The following is a 14,017-nucleotide window of genomic DNA, read 5'->3' as shown; positions in this document are numbered from 1 at the left end:
TCTCCTACCTTAATTTTGTCTCTTGGCTTCTTTTGAGTCTTATTCCAAATGCGTCTTTCTGCAGGAAGTCTTTTCTGGTCCTCCTCTATCTTTTTCTACCAATGTCAGTGTATTCCCTCTGAGAGGGTCTCCAATTTATACTTCATAATGAGGAAGACCACACAGAAATAATTGTGTAAAACAACATATATTGGTATATATATGTAACATACATATATATATATATTATGTGCATGTATGTAGTTGTTTTCTTGTTGCTTTCTATAGGAATATAGCTCTTTGGTGGCACCGATTATTTTTGCCTTTCTATGTATAACCAGTGTTCCTGGCATAGGATATGACCTTGATGAATTCATGTTAATCTGATTTTCTAAAAGGAGGAATTTGGATTAGTTTATTTTAAAATTTCCTTTGAACTCTCTCTCTCTGATTCAGGGTCAACAACTGGCCTTTCATGTATTTTTCCCCAAGTTTCAGTAGATTTCACTTTTGAAGCGAAAATATATTGAATTCCAAAATATGATATGTCTAGAGAATTCTTATTAATAGAATATTATCATAGCTTCTACCTGTAACTTGTAAGACTATGTATACATGTCTCCTAGGAGTAGATTGTCAACTTGCTTCATATTTAAGTGCATTACAATTGTTTAGAGAACTGCATAATATGATCATTTAATAAATCTCTTTAAAATATGATTTTTTATTATTGAGATTTAATTCTAACTTTTATAGGAGGATTGATCCAATCTGGTCCATTGGATTATTTTCTTCATAATTTTCAACCAGGTGATATGGTGTATGTGAAAAATTTTACAAAAGCATCCACAACACAAGAGAGTTGTGTAGGTCCTTATACAATTGTGTTAGTTTCACCATCTTTGGTATCATTGCTCACATATTAAATTAGCTCATGGAATTGATAATGAAAAATGTAGAAATTGTTGGAGAAGAAAATGAAGACGAGTTCATAGAAAGCTGAGATTCATCAGTCAAATAGAGTCTGCATTCAGAAAGATCAGTAAGGAGAGGACCACTTCAGGGGAAGAGGACATTTGGATGGCCTTACATTCCTCCTTTTCCATAATCCTCCATTATGGCCAAACCAGTCTACTCCTCATTCCACAAACATGCCATGAGCATTCTTTCTTTCACTGGCTTATTTACAATTCTCCTTCACTGTTTTCTATATATTAAAGCCTTCCTTTAGCATGTGAACCTCTTTGACCACATCCATTCTTAATGATTTCTCTCTTTAATAAATTCTTATATTATTGGCCTCTAAAATTTATCTGGCATTTGTTGTTCATGATAATTACAGATACTTGAAGCCAACTGAGTTAAAATCTTGCCTCTGATACACAGACTGCTCTCACTTGTTCCAGGTAGAGAATACTTGGCCACTAATATGAAATGACAAAGCTTTTGGAACTAGTACTATAATTCCATTTGAATAACAAAGTTTAGTTCAAAGTATAGTTTATATACATATCTCAATATAAGAGAAATATTTCTTGCTTTCCTATATATACTATGCAGAAAGTAAAAAAAAAATACCACTAAACAAGGAACCAGTCTTCCCTCTATCAACGAGCTCATGCTGGATAGAGTACTTCATTTTACCAATTAAATTCTCCAATTTTTTTCCTTCATACGTTATCCCCCAAACATTCCCAACACAGAATGTAATATTAGGAAGTGAATGGGCTTGTTACAATGGCATATAGCTGATAACCCTTTTAAAAGTGCTTGCAATAAAATAAATGAAATCACAATTTCCTAAAGGACTGAAGGAAGTATCTGAAGACACAAGAAGGGAGAAAAGCTCCCTAAGATTTCTCACAGAATGCCCTGTCACTAATGTGGTGTTTGTTCTAATACTCAATGTCTTGTCCCATTGGCTCATTCGTATTAACAGAATCTGGTAGATGGCAGGGTCATATAATTTTTTTAAATCTCTATTTGTTTTATTCAATAATTTTCCTTTTCATTCTGAATTTAACAAATACCAAGTAAAATACACATTTCCATACAACAGAAGATTATATAGGAAAATGTGGAATTCCCATTTTACATAGCTTGCTTTTTAAAAAATATATGATAAACTCAACATGTCACTTTCAAAACTGTACTTGTCTTTAATTCTCTGGTCTTCCTTGTTTTCTTTGATGCATTAAAAAAAAGCATCAATGAATCTCTTTCTTTTTCTTTTTATTGTTAGTTTATCCTTATTCTCCCACTTCCTCCAACTCACCTTCCCTGTTCCCATTTAGGAAAAAAACTTAAGTACTTATAATGAGTAGACATATTGGAGGAAAGCAAATTCCTACATTTTTCTTGTTTGAAAATTTATGACTCATTCTGGCTATTAATTATCTAAGAGTAAAAAGTTGTATTCACCTAATCTATTATTTTCTTTCTGACAATACCAACACAACTTGTTTTCCTTAAAAAAATTCTACCACATTGTGTTAGGATATTTGCTTTGAATGATCAAATTTCAGAGTGAAAACATCCAGGCAAAAGTTCCTACAATGGTCAATAAAATATCTTGGTAGATTGCAGTCATTTAAGTGCAATTAGCAAAAAATATCTCTGGGAAAAAATGATAAAATAGCAATCAATATTTGTGAAGGCAGCCACAAAAGTATATGCATATGATATTGAATACCTACCATTTTCTTCATGGCAATAATCAAAACCTGCAATACTACATCTCCGGAAAACCATTTTGTTCTCAGTGAGGGTACCAGTCTTATCAGAGAAAAGATACTGTATCTGTCCAAGATCCTCAGCAATGTTCAGTGCCCGGCACTGAATAGTAGAATCCATTTTCTCATTATAGAAATCAATGTCACTTTGAATAAAATAGATTTGGCCTAGCTTGACAATTTCAATGGAAACATAGAGAGAGATGGGGATCAATACCTATTAAAGCAAAGCAAACAACAGTAAGAACCAGAGGGAAGCAATCTGGCAACAATATGATTCTATATTCATAAGAGGTAAGATAGATGTTACCTGTAATAAAATAATCATGGTCCAAAACATATAGAAACCTGCTAGTGCTGGGGATAAATTGTGACCATCAGCTTCAGGCACATTAAAAAATGGAACAGCTTCATAGTAGCTCAACCAGACTCCATGACCTTTAAAACAAACATACATAAGAAGAATTGGACAGTTCCTTTACGGTTCTTCATTGCTGTCCTGAACCTCAAGGATAAGAGACTAGATTTCCCCCCAAAGTATGCAAAGGAGGGGAAAAAAGCACATTTTTCTGTGAGTTTGTCTCCTGAATCAAGTTTCCAAAGTTTTGTTCTTGCTACTACATGGATTCACTGAATGCTTTGCCTGGATTCTTCTAGGATCGAAAAAAAGAAAAATCTAATACTAGGAAAGAAAAAGAATTACTGTGGCTAACAAGGTATTTCAAGAGATGAAGATTCCATAAATGCAAAAATATCAAGAATTCTCAAACAGCACATGTTGTACTTCCTTGAAGAGGACCCTTTATAGATGTGACAATTATTTAAAAAATGGACAAAAATTGCTCAACATGACCAGAGGGAACTATATCAACTTACCTAATGCACCAGCAAAGCACATTGAGATAAGAAGCAGGACACACCAGAGAATATCGGTGTTTGCTCTTCTCTCTAACTTACTACGCTTATAACGAGGTCCACTGTTGTTGAGCATTGCTTTGGTTTCATGACCTGGGTAGATGAGAGAGGATATTTCATTGTTCCTGGTAGATAAAAGTCAAGTACAAATACTGCAATCAGAAAATGGTCTTTCATCAAGACCTGATAGGTAACAGCAAAACAAACAATAAAAACCTTTCTTAATTCTGCTCTCTCCAAACTCATTTAGGAAAAAATGAGCCAATCATCACAACTACACAGAAAGTATCCTTCTATTTGGCAGAATGATATTGGAACAATTGCGCTTTAGATCACAAAAGCAAATTTAAAATATGAGTTTTTATAATACATGTGAGTAAATAATAAGTAAAAAGTTTTACCAACCTGCATAAACCACAATGCCAACAACAGCCTCTGTATTTCTAATGGTGCATCCTCTAAGTAATAAGTTTTCTTTACTGAGACCAATTCGTTCCTTGCTTGGATGTTCTCTATAAGAAGTATAACACATACAATGTTTTTAGAAAGCGATGACACTTAAAGTGATATTCCAATCGCAGGTTCCAACTAGTCTTTGGCATGTTAAAATTTTATTTAATACATAGTAAAGAACCTGGAGAGAGTCATGGTTCTTAAATACCAATCTGGAGAAAACACATAATTACTTAGCCAATTGCTTTCCCTAAATCAGGGTTACTTGATTTATTCTGAAAAGTGATTCTTCATAATCTCTCATTCATAATTAGCACATTTCTCTTAATGCACAGATATACTATGGGAAAAAAATCAAAGAATTTCTAAATTTTACTTATCTAGCTCTAAAAGTCTATAATGATAAAATTATTCACAATTTACAATCAGAAAGAAGGCTCATATATATTTAAGTTCTTGTGAAATCTTGCTTAACTTTAGGATTCAAAATGGAGTTTCAAAACTTTTTGCTATTTTTGCTATTCGTAAGAGAAAAGTTCATAGCCATTGTCAGTGATATAAGACAGCCTTGCACATTGAGAATCCAACTATATCTTCTATCATATGGAGTAAACCCTGTTGAGGAGATTTAATATCAAAACAAGGGGGGACAATTCACAGATTATTCAACTGTATCTGAAAATTTACAGAAGTGGTAGATGAGTTTGTATACATGCTTTATACACACATGCATATAAGTGGACATACACAATATACATACACAAAATGTTGGTTTTGGGTCATTTCAATCATGTTCAACTCTTTGCTTTCCCATTTGGCCTTTTCTTGGCAAAAATACTGGAGTCATTTGCCATTTCCACCTCATTTTATAGATGAGGAAATTAAGGCAAACAAGGGTAAGTGATTTGCCTAGGGTCAAACAGTTAGTAAATGTATGAATCTTGATTTGAATTCAGGTCTTCCTATCTCCAGACTTGGTACTCTATCCACTTTGCCTACATATATACAAACTTAGATATTTTTTTCAGTTTAAATATTTATAAAGTACTTTGTGCAAGGCACAGCACTAGGTTCTGAGACACAAAGATAAAATAATAACTGCTTTTAAAGAACTTCTATTCCAAATTCAATAAGTACAAAAACGAGGACATGGGAATGAAGAGTGTAAGATGGAATAATATGACATAAGTTTGGAAAGGTAACTTTGAGCCAGATTTGGAAAGATTTAAAATACTAAACAAAGTTTTTGTTTTAGACTAGTGGCAATAAAGAGAAACTATAGTGGAATAATACAGTGTTTAGGAATATTATTTTAGAAACTATGTGGAGGATGGATTGAAGAAGCAGGGAAAATAATGAGAGGACACTAATAATCCAGGTGAGAAGTGATGAGGGAATGATCTAAGATGCTGGCTCCAAGAGTATAGAGGAAATTTGTATGCTGTAGAGATTTCAATATCCTTGTCCTTATACTAATGACATTCAAGTATTCTTTGAAATGAATGTCTTTTCTTTTTTTAAGGAACAGGGCCTAGATCTGTGATTTCAATGGCATAGAGGAATCCTGGATGAAGAGATTCTTTTTACCCATGCAGGTCTGGCCCTCTTCTGTGACTAAGAAAGTTCCCTGGAGCACAGAGGCATCAAACATGGCAGCCATGGCCTTGAACCCTTAAGAGTGGCCAGTGCCAGATGAAATGAAATTGGGAAATATTTAACAAAATAAATAAATATACAATAAAACATAGATAATGTTAATTTATGGGGGTTTTTAAGGCGATATGCACCTGAAGGGATCCTTATGTATATTTTATATTCCCACCTACCATTTGGGTTTTATAGCACTGCCTGGAGCACTGAGTGGGTTAGGTAATTTGCCAAGGATTACAAAGCCAGGAGGTGTGAGAAGTGAAATATAGAAGAGCTCTCTGTGCTTCCTTCTCATGACAACAGGTAATCCCAAATTCATCCTGCCTCTACCTTTCCTCCCAATAAAAACAGACCTGAATTACTTACAGAAATCCTCGAAATCTGTTGAGGTCATTATTAGGACTTTCACATTCTATCCGACTAGAAAACTTCTCAGGATCAACTTCAGAGTCCTATTTTCACAAAACAAAACAAAAACCAATTCTGGTCTAAAATAATGAGATTTGTAAGCACTCTATTATTCTACAGTTATGCCATTTACTCAGAATCCTAGGAGGCATTGAGGACAGAAGCTGGTAAGCCTGGATTTACACAATGCCCTCATAATCTGATGTCATTTTGCCTTTCTTAGCATAACACATAGTAGGTATTTAATAATTACTGATTTATTCATTGATATCTAGTCTTACCCTCTACAGCTCTCCTCAATGTACTAGATGCCCTATCCATTTTGGAAGACTCACCACTTTCCTTAGGTGCCCTTAATAACACCGAACTCAAATCCTGCCTTCTTAAGCAATATATCCCTATATCCCCCTTATTTCTTCCCCCCTGCATTGGCAATTGGTAATGATTTTTTCCCCTTTTGGCCCTCACACGGTATTTCCTCATGCCTCTTTTATGAAGTACTATTTTGAACTACATTTGTTTTTGTGTGTGCTATCATTCCATCCTGGGTTGAAAGTTCCATGAAAGTAGGAATTAAGCTTTATCCAAACTCTGATTCTTACCTAGTTCCTGCTCTGTGCTCTGAGGCACACAGAGGATAGCTAGGTAGTACCTCATTTGTGAGGTATCAAGTTCAATTCCTTAAAGAAGGAAGTGAGGAATCTGATTGTAGGTCAATGCATGCCATTCTTCACTTTATTTCCTCTATGAGTTTTTAAAACTATATATATGAAAGGTGTCTGCAGTTACAACATGGGGAAATTTGAAAATTTGTATTGCATAAAAGCACTGGTAGAGCCTATATCAGTCTATTTACAGCTTAGGGCTGGGAACATAAGGGAAGGACTCTGAATTGCAAAATGCCAGAAAACAATTGTCAAAAATTATTTCTACATGCAATTGAAAAAATTAATATTAAATAAAAGGCATTCTGTACTTAGTTTCCCAAAAGGGCTCACCATAGAGTTCCAGCATTTGTGGTACACTTCAATTCTCATATAATTTTTCAGGAACATATCCATTAGAATCACCAAATCATAGAGTTGGAAAGAGATATCACTCTCTCACATTCCAGATGAAAAACCAAACATTAGAAAGATTAAACAACTTGTTCAAGGTCACAAAGCAAGAGATAAAATTTGAGCCGAGTCTTCTATGTCTTAGTTCTGAACTTGGAGTCAGAAATAACTAGATTCAAATTTATATCAGATACTCAATAGCTTTGTGTCTCTGAGAAGGTCACATAATTTCTCTGTGTTTTGGTTTTCTTGTATGTAAAATGAGTGGGGAGTTTGGACTTCATACCCTCTATGGTCCTTTCTAGCTCTAAGTCTTTGAGCCTATGAAATCTAACTTTTTGCAGAGTGCCACGTTATCCACTGTGTGAATCAAGGTTTGCTTGTATTGACATTTCAACTCCAGAAAAGCTCTTAAACATTCTGAACTTGTTTTTCCAGCTGTCAGGAAGTAATAAGCCTGCCATTCTATATATTGTGAGAACTGATTCATTTATCCTGAGACTGAAAGAACGCAGGTATGGTGAATTAACAAGAAGTTCCTTATTAGGAATTCATTACTTCACCTGCTCTGCATATCCTCGAACCACTTCCCTCTGCTTTAAATTGCTTTCTCCATCAAGACCAGAAGTCTCAATGTGACAGATTCCATCTGGATCAGTAGAAAACAGCAAGACGATATCTGCAGGAATGATCTCATTACAGGAAAGGCGAATAAAGTCTCCAACGGTGACATCTTTCCAGCACCGTTCTATGTACTTCTTATCTTTCCTAAAGTTTAAACATGTTTCAAAAGAAAATAAATCAAGCTTTAAACTCAATAAAAACATGCATCTTAATTAAAAATCCTATTTTCAAAGGCTAGGAGAAAGCTTCACATGTTAAACATAAAAAGTAAGACAGGATTATTCTACTCTACTTTGAGCATATAGGAAATAAACACTTAAACACTTTTCAACTTCCTTACTGTTAGGGAACTTAAATTTAACAACATAGGAAGGCAATCTGGGAAACAAATTAAAATCATCTTTTTCATAAAGTTTTCTAAAATTTTCAAGTAACTATCATCATAGCATACCAGTATATATTAAATGTATATGATGAATGTAAAAAAATGGAATTCAAAACAGAGAACTGAGCAAGGGGGAAGATGAATCAATTAATATTTTGTTATCCCTATATAAATGTCCCTTAACATAATTTAGTTTTAACAAATAATTCTTATGGGTGAGGTTTATCTCCTGTGAAAAACACATGTTCCACATTCCACTACTGATTGAATTCCTGCCAAAGAAAAGATATGGGGATGTATAGTCATGGTAAAGAAAGTGGACCTCAGAGTCAGAAATACATGAATTCAAAGTTCTGCCCCTGGCACATATTGGCTGTGTGATCCTGGTGCAAATCATTTAACCTGCCAATACACTCCAACTCCCCTTCCTTTAGTGGCTCCCACACCCCAGGCAACTCTCTAAGATGCAGAGTAGGCATTGCTTTTCATTGGGAGAGGTAGTTTCCTCACTGGGTGTTTCCAATGAAATCTCAAGTCTGAATCAAAACAGTAATGCAGAAAATCTAGCCAAAAACCGCAGTAGGAATTATGTTCAAGTAGCATTTTCCTCATAGTGGAATGAGGAAGTGCATCTGAAAGAATAGGTCTCATTATTTAGGTAATCTACACTCTAAGATAAACAATATAATTTCTAAATATGATTGCAGTCTTCTTCCAATGTTTTTTCTAAAATAAAAACATCTTTAAATAGAATTGGAGTTTGCTTCAATTTTTTAAACCCTTACCTTCTGTCTTAATCAATTCTAAGACAGAAGAGCAGTCAGGGAGAGGCAATCTAGGTCACAAAACTTGGCCAGGTTCACATAGCTAGGAAGTTATCTGAAGCAAAATTTGAACCCAGAATCTCTGACTCTAGGCTTGGGGTTGTATCCACTGTGTTACCTAGCTATTTGTGAGACTTTTTAAAAATTCAAACCACTTCAAGTTATTAAATTTATGGGATTAAATACTCGTTTCATATCCAATTAACCTAAACACTGTTTATCTCTAGGTAATTTTAGGAAAACACCACATATACAACATGAACGCAGTCAAAATGGCATATTAGCCAACAAAATGTGCATTTTCTGAGTCAATATTTCATATTGACAATATGAAAACTGAATGACAATTTTAAAACCTCAAATTTTGAAGATGCACACATTAAGGTAGCAAAAGATTTTGCTTTAAATTTAGTAAAAGCAACTCCAAAATTTCAGAGCCCGATTTAACATTTAAGCAAGCCATAGTAAAAAGTGCTTTCAAATAGTCAAGCATATTTTGCCCTGTTTTTATTTACCATCCAAACAACTAAATGCATGGAAGGAAAATGAATGAATAAAACAAAAAGGAAGGAAGGAAATGTGTTTACTATGTGTCAATTAATTATATTAAGTGTTTACTATGTAGGAGGTAGTGACCTGGCTTCAGGGTATTATTATAACCCTAGATTTAACCTCAAAATTTCCTAGATTTTCCCATAAAAATTCCTTCCTTTCCTCTATCTATATGAAGGACATTAGGAGAATCTAGAACAAGAAGATGGTAGCCTGAAGAAGAGGGATTTGTCCACCACTTTTCCAGAGGAGAAAAATTGAGGAAGAAAACACCTAGCACTAGAGGGAGAGTGTTTCATGGTTCATAGAACTGAGGCTCATAGATATTTAGCTGAAAGGTTATCTTATTAATTATTGAGCTTAGAGGTTGTTGTTTTCATTAATAATGAAGGGAAATGCCAAGTTTCAATTATATGCTACTGAAAATAAAAATGTAATTTTTTTCCAAGTTTCCTTGAAATTTGTCCCAAGTTAAGAATCCTAACCCCCTTTCCTTTCATAACGATTCCCTCTAGGATGTGCCAGCATACTTAGAACAAAACCTCTACCTGCTTATGACTTTACTGTGGGTTAATATCTGTATCCTAAAATCCAAATATTTTTTCCCAAGAATTAGTTGATTTTAAGAAATTTTCCCCTATAGCATTTCTTTTAAAATATATAGGAAATGTTTCTATCAAGAAGCTAGTATAGCATTCAAGTGAACCAGCTCATTCTATTAATAAATGGATTTAAAAATTAAAAATAAATCTTTGCATCCAAACACCATTTGGATCGTTTTAGACTAGTGATGGTGAACCTTTTAGAGACCTAGATTCCAAACTGCAACCCTCACACCTGCATGTGAGCCTCCCCCTTACCCCAGATAAGGGAGAGAGGAAGTGTTCCCATTGGACTGCTAGGCAGAGGGGTGGATGATTTAAAAAATATCCTCAGGTAAGGTGGAAAGGGAGAGGGGATAAACCCCCCTGGCATGTATGCCATAAGTTTGCCAACATGGTTTTAGACTGTCAGTATTTTCATTATCATACAATCAAGCTCCAACACACCTCTGGTTCTGATAAGCTGTTAAACATTTGGAAAACATGACTTCTTAGAATGGATCATTCCCCAAACATTCCTGATAATTGTTGTAGTATTATATAACTTTATGAGTTGAAGTTCCTCTCTAGGTAAAGATTTAGTGTTAAATAATAAAGATATGTATATTAGCTTTGGAACACAGAGTCAAACAATTTTGAATGAGTTTTCTTGGTTTGCATAATATAACAAAAATTACAAGCTATTTTTTTAATTCATGAAAAAAACCTGGAGGTTTATCTTAAAAGTAGCTAAAATTTGATCTTTGAATATGATATTGAATGTATATGTTTCATAGATAAATACATAGTATCTGCTATGGTTCTAAAGATAATCATCATATTGATAATTAAAATATTTTGTTAGTAATTATACCCATTAATTTTCATGGTAACTTGTGTAATAGATGTTTGAAAACACTAAAAAGACCCAATAAAACTCCTTTATTGTGCACATTACTGACATCATAAAGAATAAATTCAAAGAAATATTCCTGGCCTCTAGAAACTTATAATTAGAAAACAATCCTCCCTGGCTAATGAGCTCATTACACATAATTGTTCTACCTTATGTAATAACATCAAAAAGTTATTACTCTCTTTATCCTAGTACCTCTTTATGTTTATATATCTAACCATATAATAATATAATATTTTTAAAGGATAAGAAAAATCATAATACTTATTTCTGACATAACAATTAGAAAAATACAAAATTCAAAAGAGCAACTAATAGAACAAAGATTGGTACAATAATGGAATTGCTCAACCATTTCCTTACTTGGCTGTTCTCTTATTAAGCTTCTGCCAGGCTGTATAATGATTTCATAACCTACCAGAAATTAGTCTCATTATTTTAGTATTTGATTGCTTTTTCTCTTTTAAAAAATATTAAAATGTGAAGGAACACAACAGGTATCACAGTTAAGGCATTCGTTTTCTATTATCATTTGGAAATAGGAGACTTATACTATTCTGGATCAACTTTCTTTCCTCTCACCCATTCTTTAGCCTTCCACAGCCCAGTATTCAAATGTATTTTTTAAAATTATTAACAATATCCTAATGGTCAGAGCTGATAGTCTTTTTTCAGTCTTCATCCTTCTTGACCTTTCTGCTTGATTTGACACTGTCAACACCCTGTCTGTCATCTTTAATACTCTCTCCTGTTTAGGTTTTCATAACCCTGCTGCCTCTTGTCTTAACTGCTTTCTCACTGTACTTTGATGGCTTCGTGATGCATATTGTGCCCTAAGCCCTTTGCTCTTCTTCTATACTCTCAGGGATAGAAGTTTAGAGGTGTTAGGACTTTGTGGTAGGAGCTCAGGATAAGGACTGGTTCACATATATTTAATTATCATCTCTATACATATCATTCACGGATCTATATTTTCAACTCTGGTCTCTTTTCTCAGTGCCAGGCTTTCAGTCAGCTACCTGGATATTTCAAAAAGGATGTCTGTTAAGAATTTATCCTCACTATGTCCAAAATGGAACATATTATCTTCACATATCCTCTTCTCCTCTGAACTTTCCTATTTCTTACTAAGGAACCACCATTCTTCTCTTTGTCCATATTAATCATTTCAGTAACACCCTCAATTGTTCACTCTCTAACCTCTCAAGTCCAATCAGTTATTGAATCTTGATGCTTTCACTTCTACAATATCTCTTGCATTCATCCTTTGTCTCTTAGAAAACAGTCATGATCTTAGTTCACATTTTCACAGCACCTCCTCAAGTCTATTGAAATATCCTATTCATCATTTTCTATGCCTCTCTGTGTCCTTGAATCCATCATGCCCATAAATGCAAAGGTGATTCTTTTCATTAAGTACAGAGGGCACTCTCCCCCCTTTTGTTCATCAAGTTCTATCTCTTTATCTCTTCCTCAGAGACTTCTCCTAGACTTCAAGACACAGCTCAAATACCACCTGGTACATGTAGCCTTTCTTGATTATTTACCAACTGTTAACACTCTCCTCTCCCTATGTTTTCTTAATTAATTTTGATTACTTTTGTATTTATTCTCTAGAATATATAGAGCATGTATAAATACATGTGCATACGTATTGTACATATTTTCTTTATTCCTCTACCCTCAAGAGTACAATTTTTTTTCTTTAACCTTTCTATTCCTAGCACAATGCCTGGCACATAATCTGCACTAAATAAATTATTGCTTTGTTGATTGATTCGAACCATCTTTAAATTTCATTTCACAGATCACCAAAGTCTTAACAATCTATCTGGATATCCACCAGGGTCTCCTCTCTTTCTTCTCAGCTCTGGATTAAATCTCTGCTTGTGACAAATAGTGATAAGAGAATCAATAAGCCAAGTGTGTTGGGACTTGATATATTCAGAATTGAAGATATTTGAGGAGTCAGAAAAAATGTCAGTAAACCAATTTAAGTGTCTATTAATCACGATACAGTACTACAGCTCTAAGGATTTTATAATTTACTATATATATTCTATATTTATATCTATTATATTTATATTATATGATAGGAAAAATAGCTTTGATCAAGTTATAGGGTTTGTGAATGGAGCTCTACGATAATAAACTGCCATACCCTTTCTAAGAATAGTGCTAATATCAATTTCATTATTGTTCTTACAGCAAGATTAAGAAGTGAGGGATGAGAGGTTTCCTGTCATCTGCTGTTCTGTTGTCCATGAATTATAATTGCCCATTTTCCATTCCTTGCTAAGGGAATATATTGTTAAATTCCCAAATGAACTTATTAGGTGCTCATCCATTCATTCTGACTAGAAATGGGGTTATTGTTATTCATACTAATCAAATGAGATAATAATAATAGCATTTATTAGCACTTGGTTTGAAAAGTACTTTACAAATATCTCTTCTTTATCCTTACAATCACCAAAAGAGGTAAGTACTCTTAATATCCCCATTTTATATATCTTCATAATTTGAAAAAGAATTAAAAGAAAAAAGTAAATAATTGTTAGCATCAAGTGTAGGGACCTTTATTCATTACTCCTCCTTGTCATGAAATAATATTTCCAACATTTAAAAAAATTCTCATTTTTGAAAAAAATTCCCATTAAAGAGATAAGGAAATTGAGGCAGACAAAAACTAAGTGATTTGCTTAGGGTCACACAGCTTATTAGTGCCTGGGGCCTCATTTGAACTCAAATCTTTCTGAGTCCAGGCCCAGTGCCCTAACCACAGTGCTGCCTAACATATTTAAAGTACTTTGTAAACATTAAATCACTATATAAATGCTAGCATTATTATCACCACCAGTATCACCTTTATTATTAATTACCTTATTGACTACACTAAGTAATGGAAAATATGGTAAAATTATACTGTGAAATAATTGG

At 33.9% G+C, this 14,017-nt stretch overlaps 1 protein-coding gene across 2 annotated transcripts in view; it reads right to left on the bottom strand.

Moving 5' to 3' along the window:
- ATP10D (ATPase phospholipid transporting 10D (putative)) overlaps positions 1–14,017 on the bottom strand; it is a 103,240-nt gene that overhangs the window by 37,147 nt on the left and 52,076 nt on the right. For both annotated transcript variants that reach the window (XM_001372310.5, XM_016423265.2), the window contains 6 exons: positions 7,759–7,963; positions 6,096–6,181; positions 4,032–4,138; positions 3,588–3,719; positions 3,022–3,149; positions 2,676–2,928 (listed from right to left, as the gene is read on the bottom strand). In XM_001372310.5, the coding sequence (XP_001372347.4) occupies positions 2,676–2,928; positions 3,022–3,149; positions 3,588–3,719; positions 4,032–4,138; positions 6,096–6,181; positions 7,759–7,963 (911 nt within the window). The remainder of the gene's footprint in view (positions 1–2,675; positions 2,929–3,021; positions 3,150–3,587; positions 3,720–4,031; positions 4,139–6,095; positions 6,182–7,758; positions 7,964–14,017) is intronic.

The sequence above is a fragment of the Monodelphis domestica genome, chromosome 6, assembly GCF_027887165.1.
Source record: "Monodelphis domestica isolate mMonDom1 chromosome 6, mMonDom1.pri, whole genome shotgun sequence".
In the NCBI taxonomy this organism is placed as follows: domain Eukaryota; kingdom Metazoa; phylum Chordata; class Mammalia; order Didelphimorphia; family Didelphidae; genus Monodelphis; species Monodelphis domestica.
This window is presented reverse-complemented; position numbering and strand designations above follow the sequence as displayed.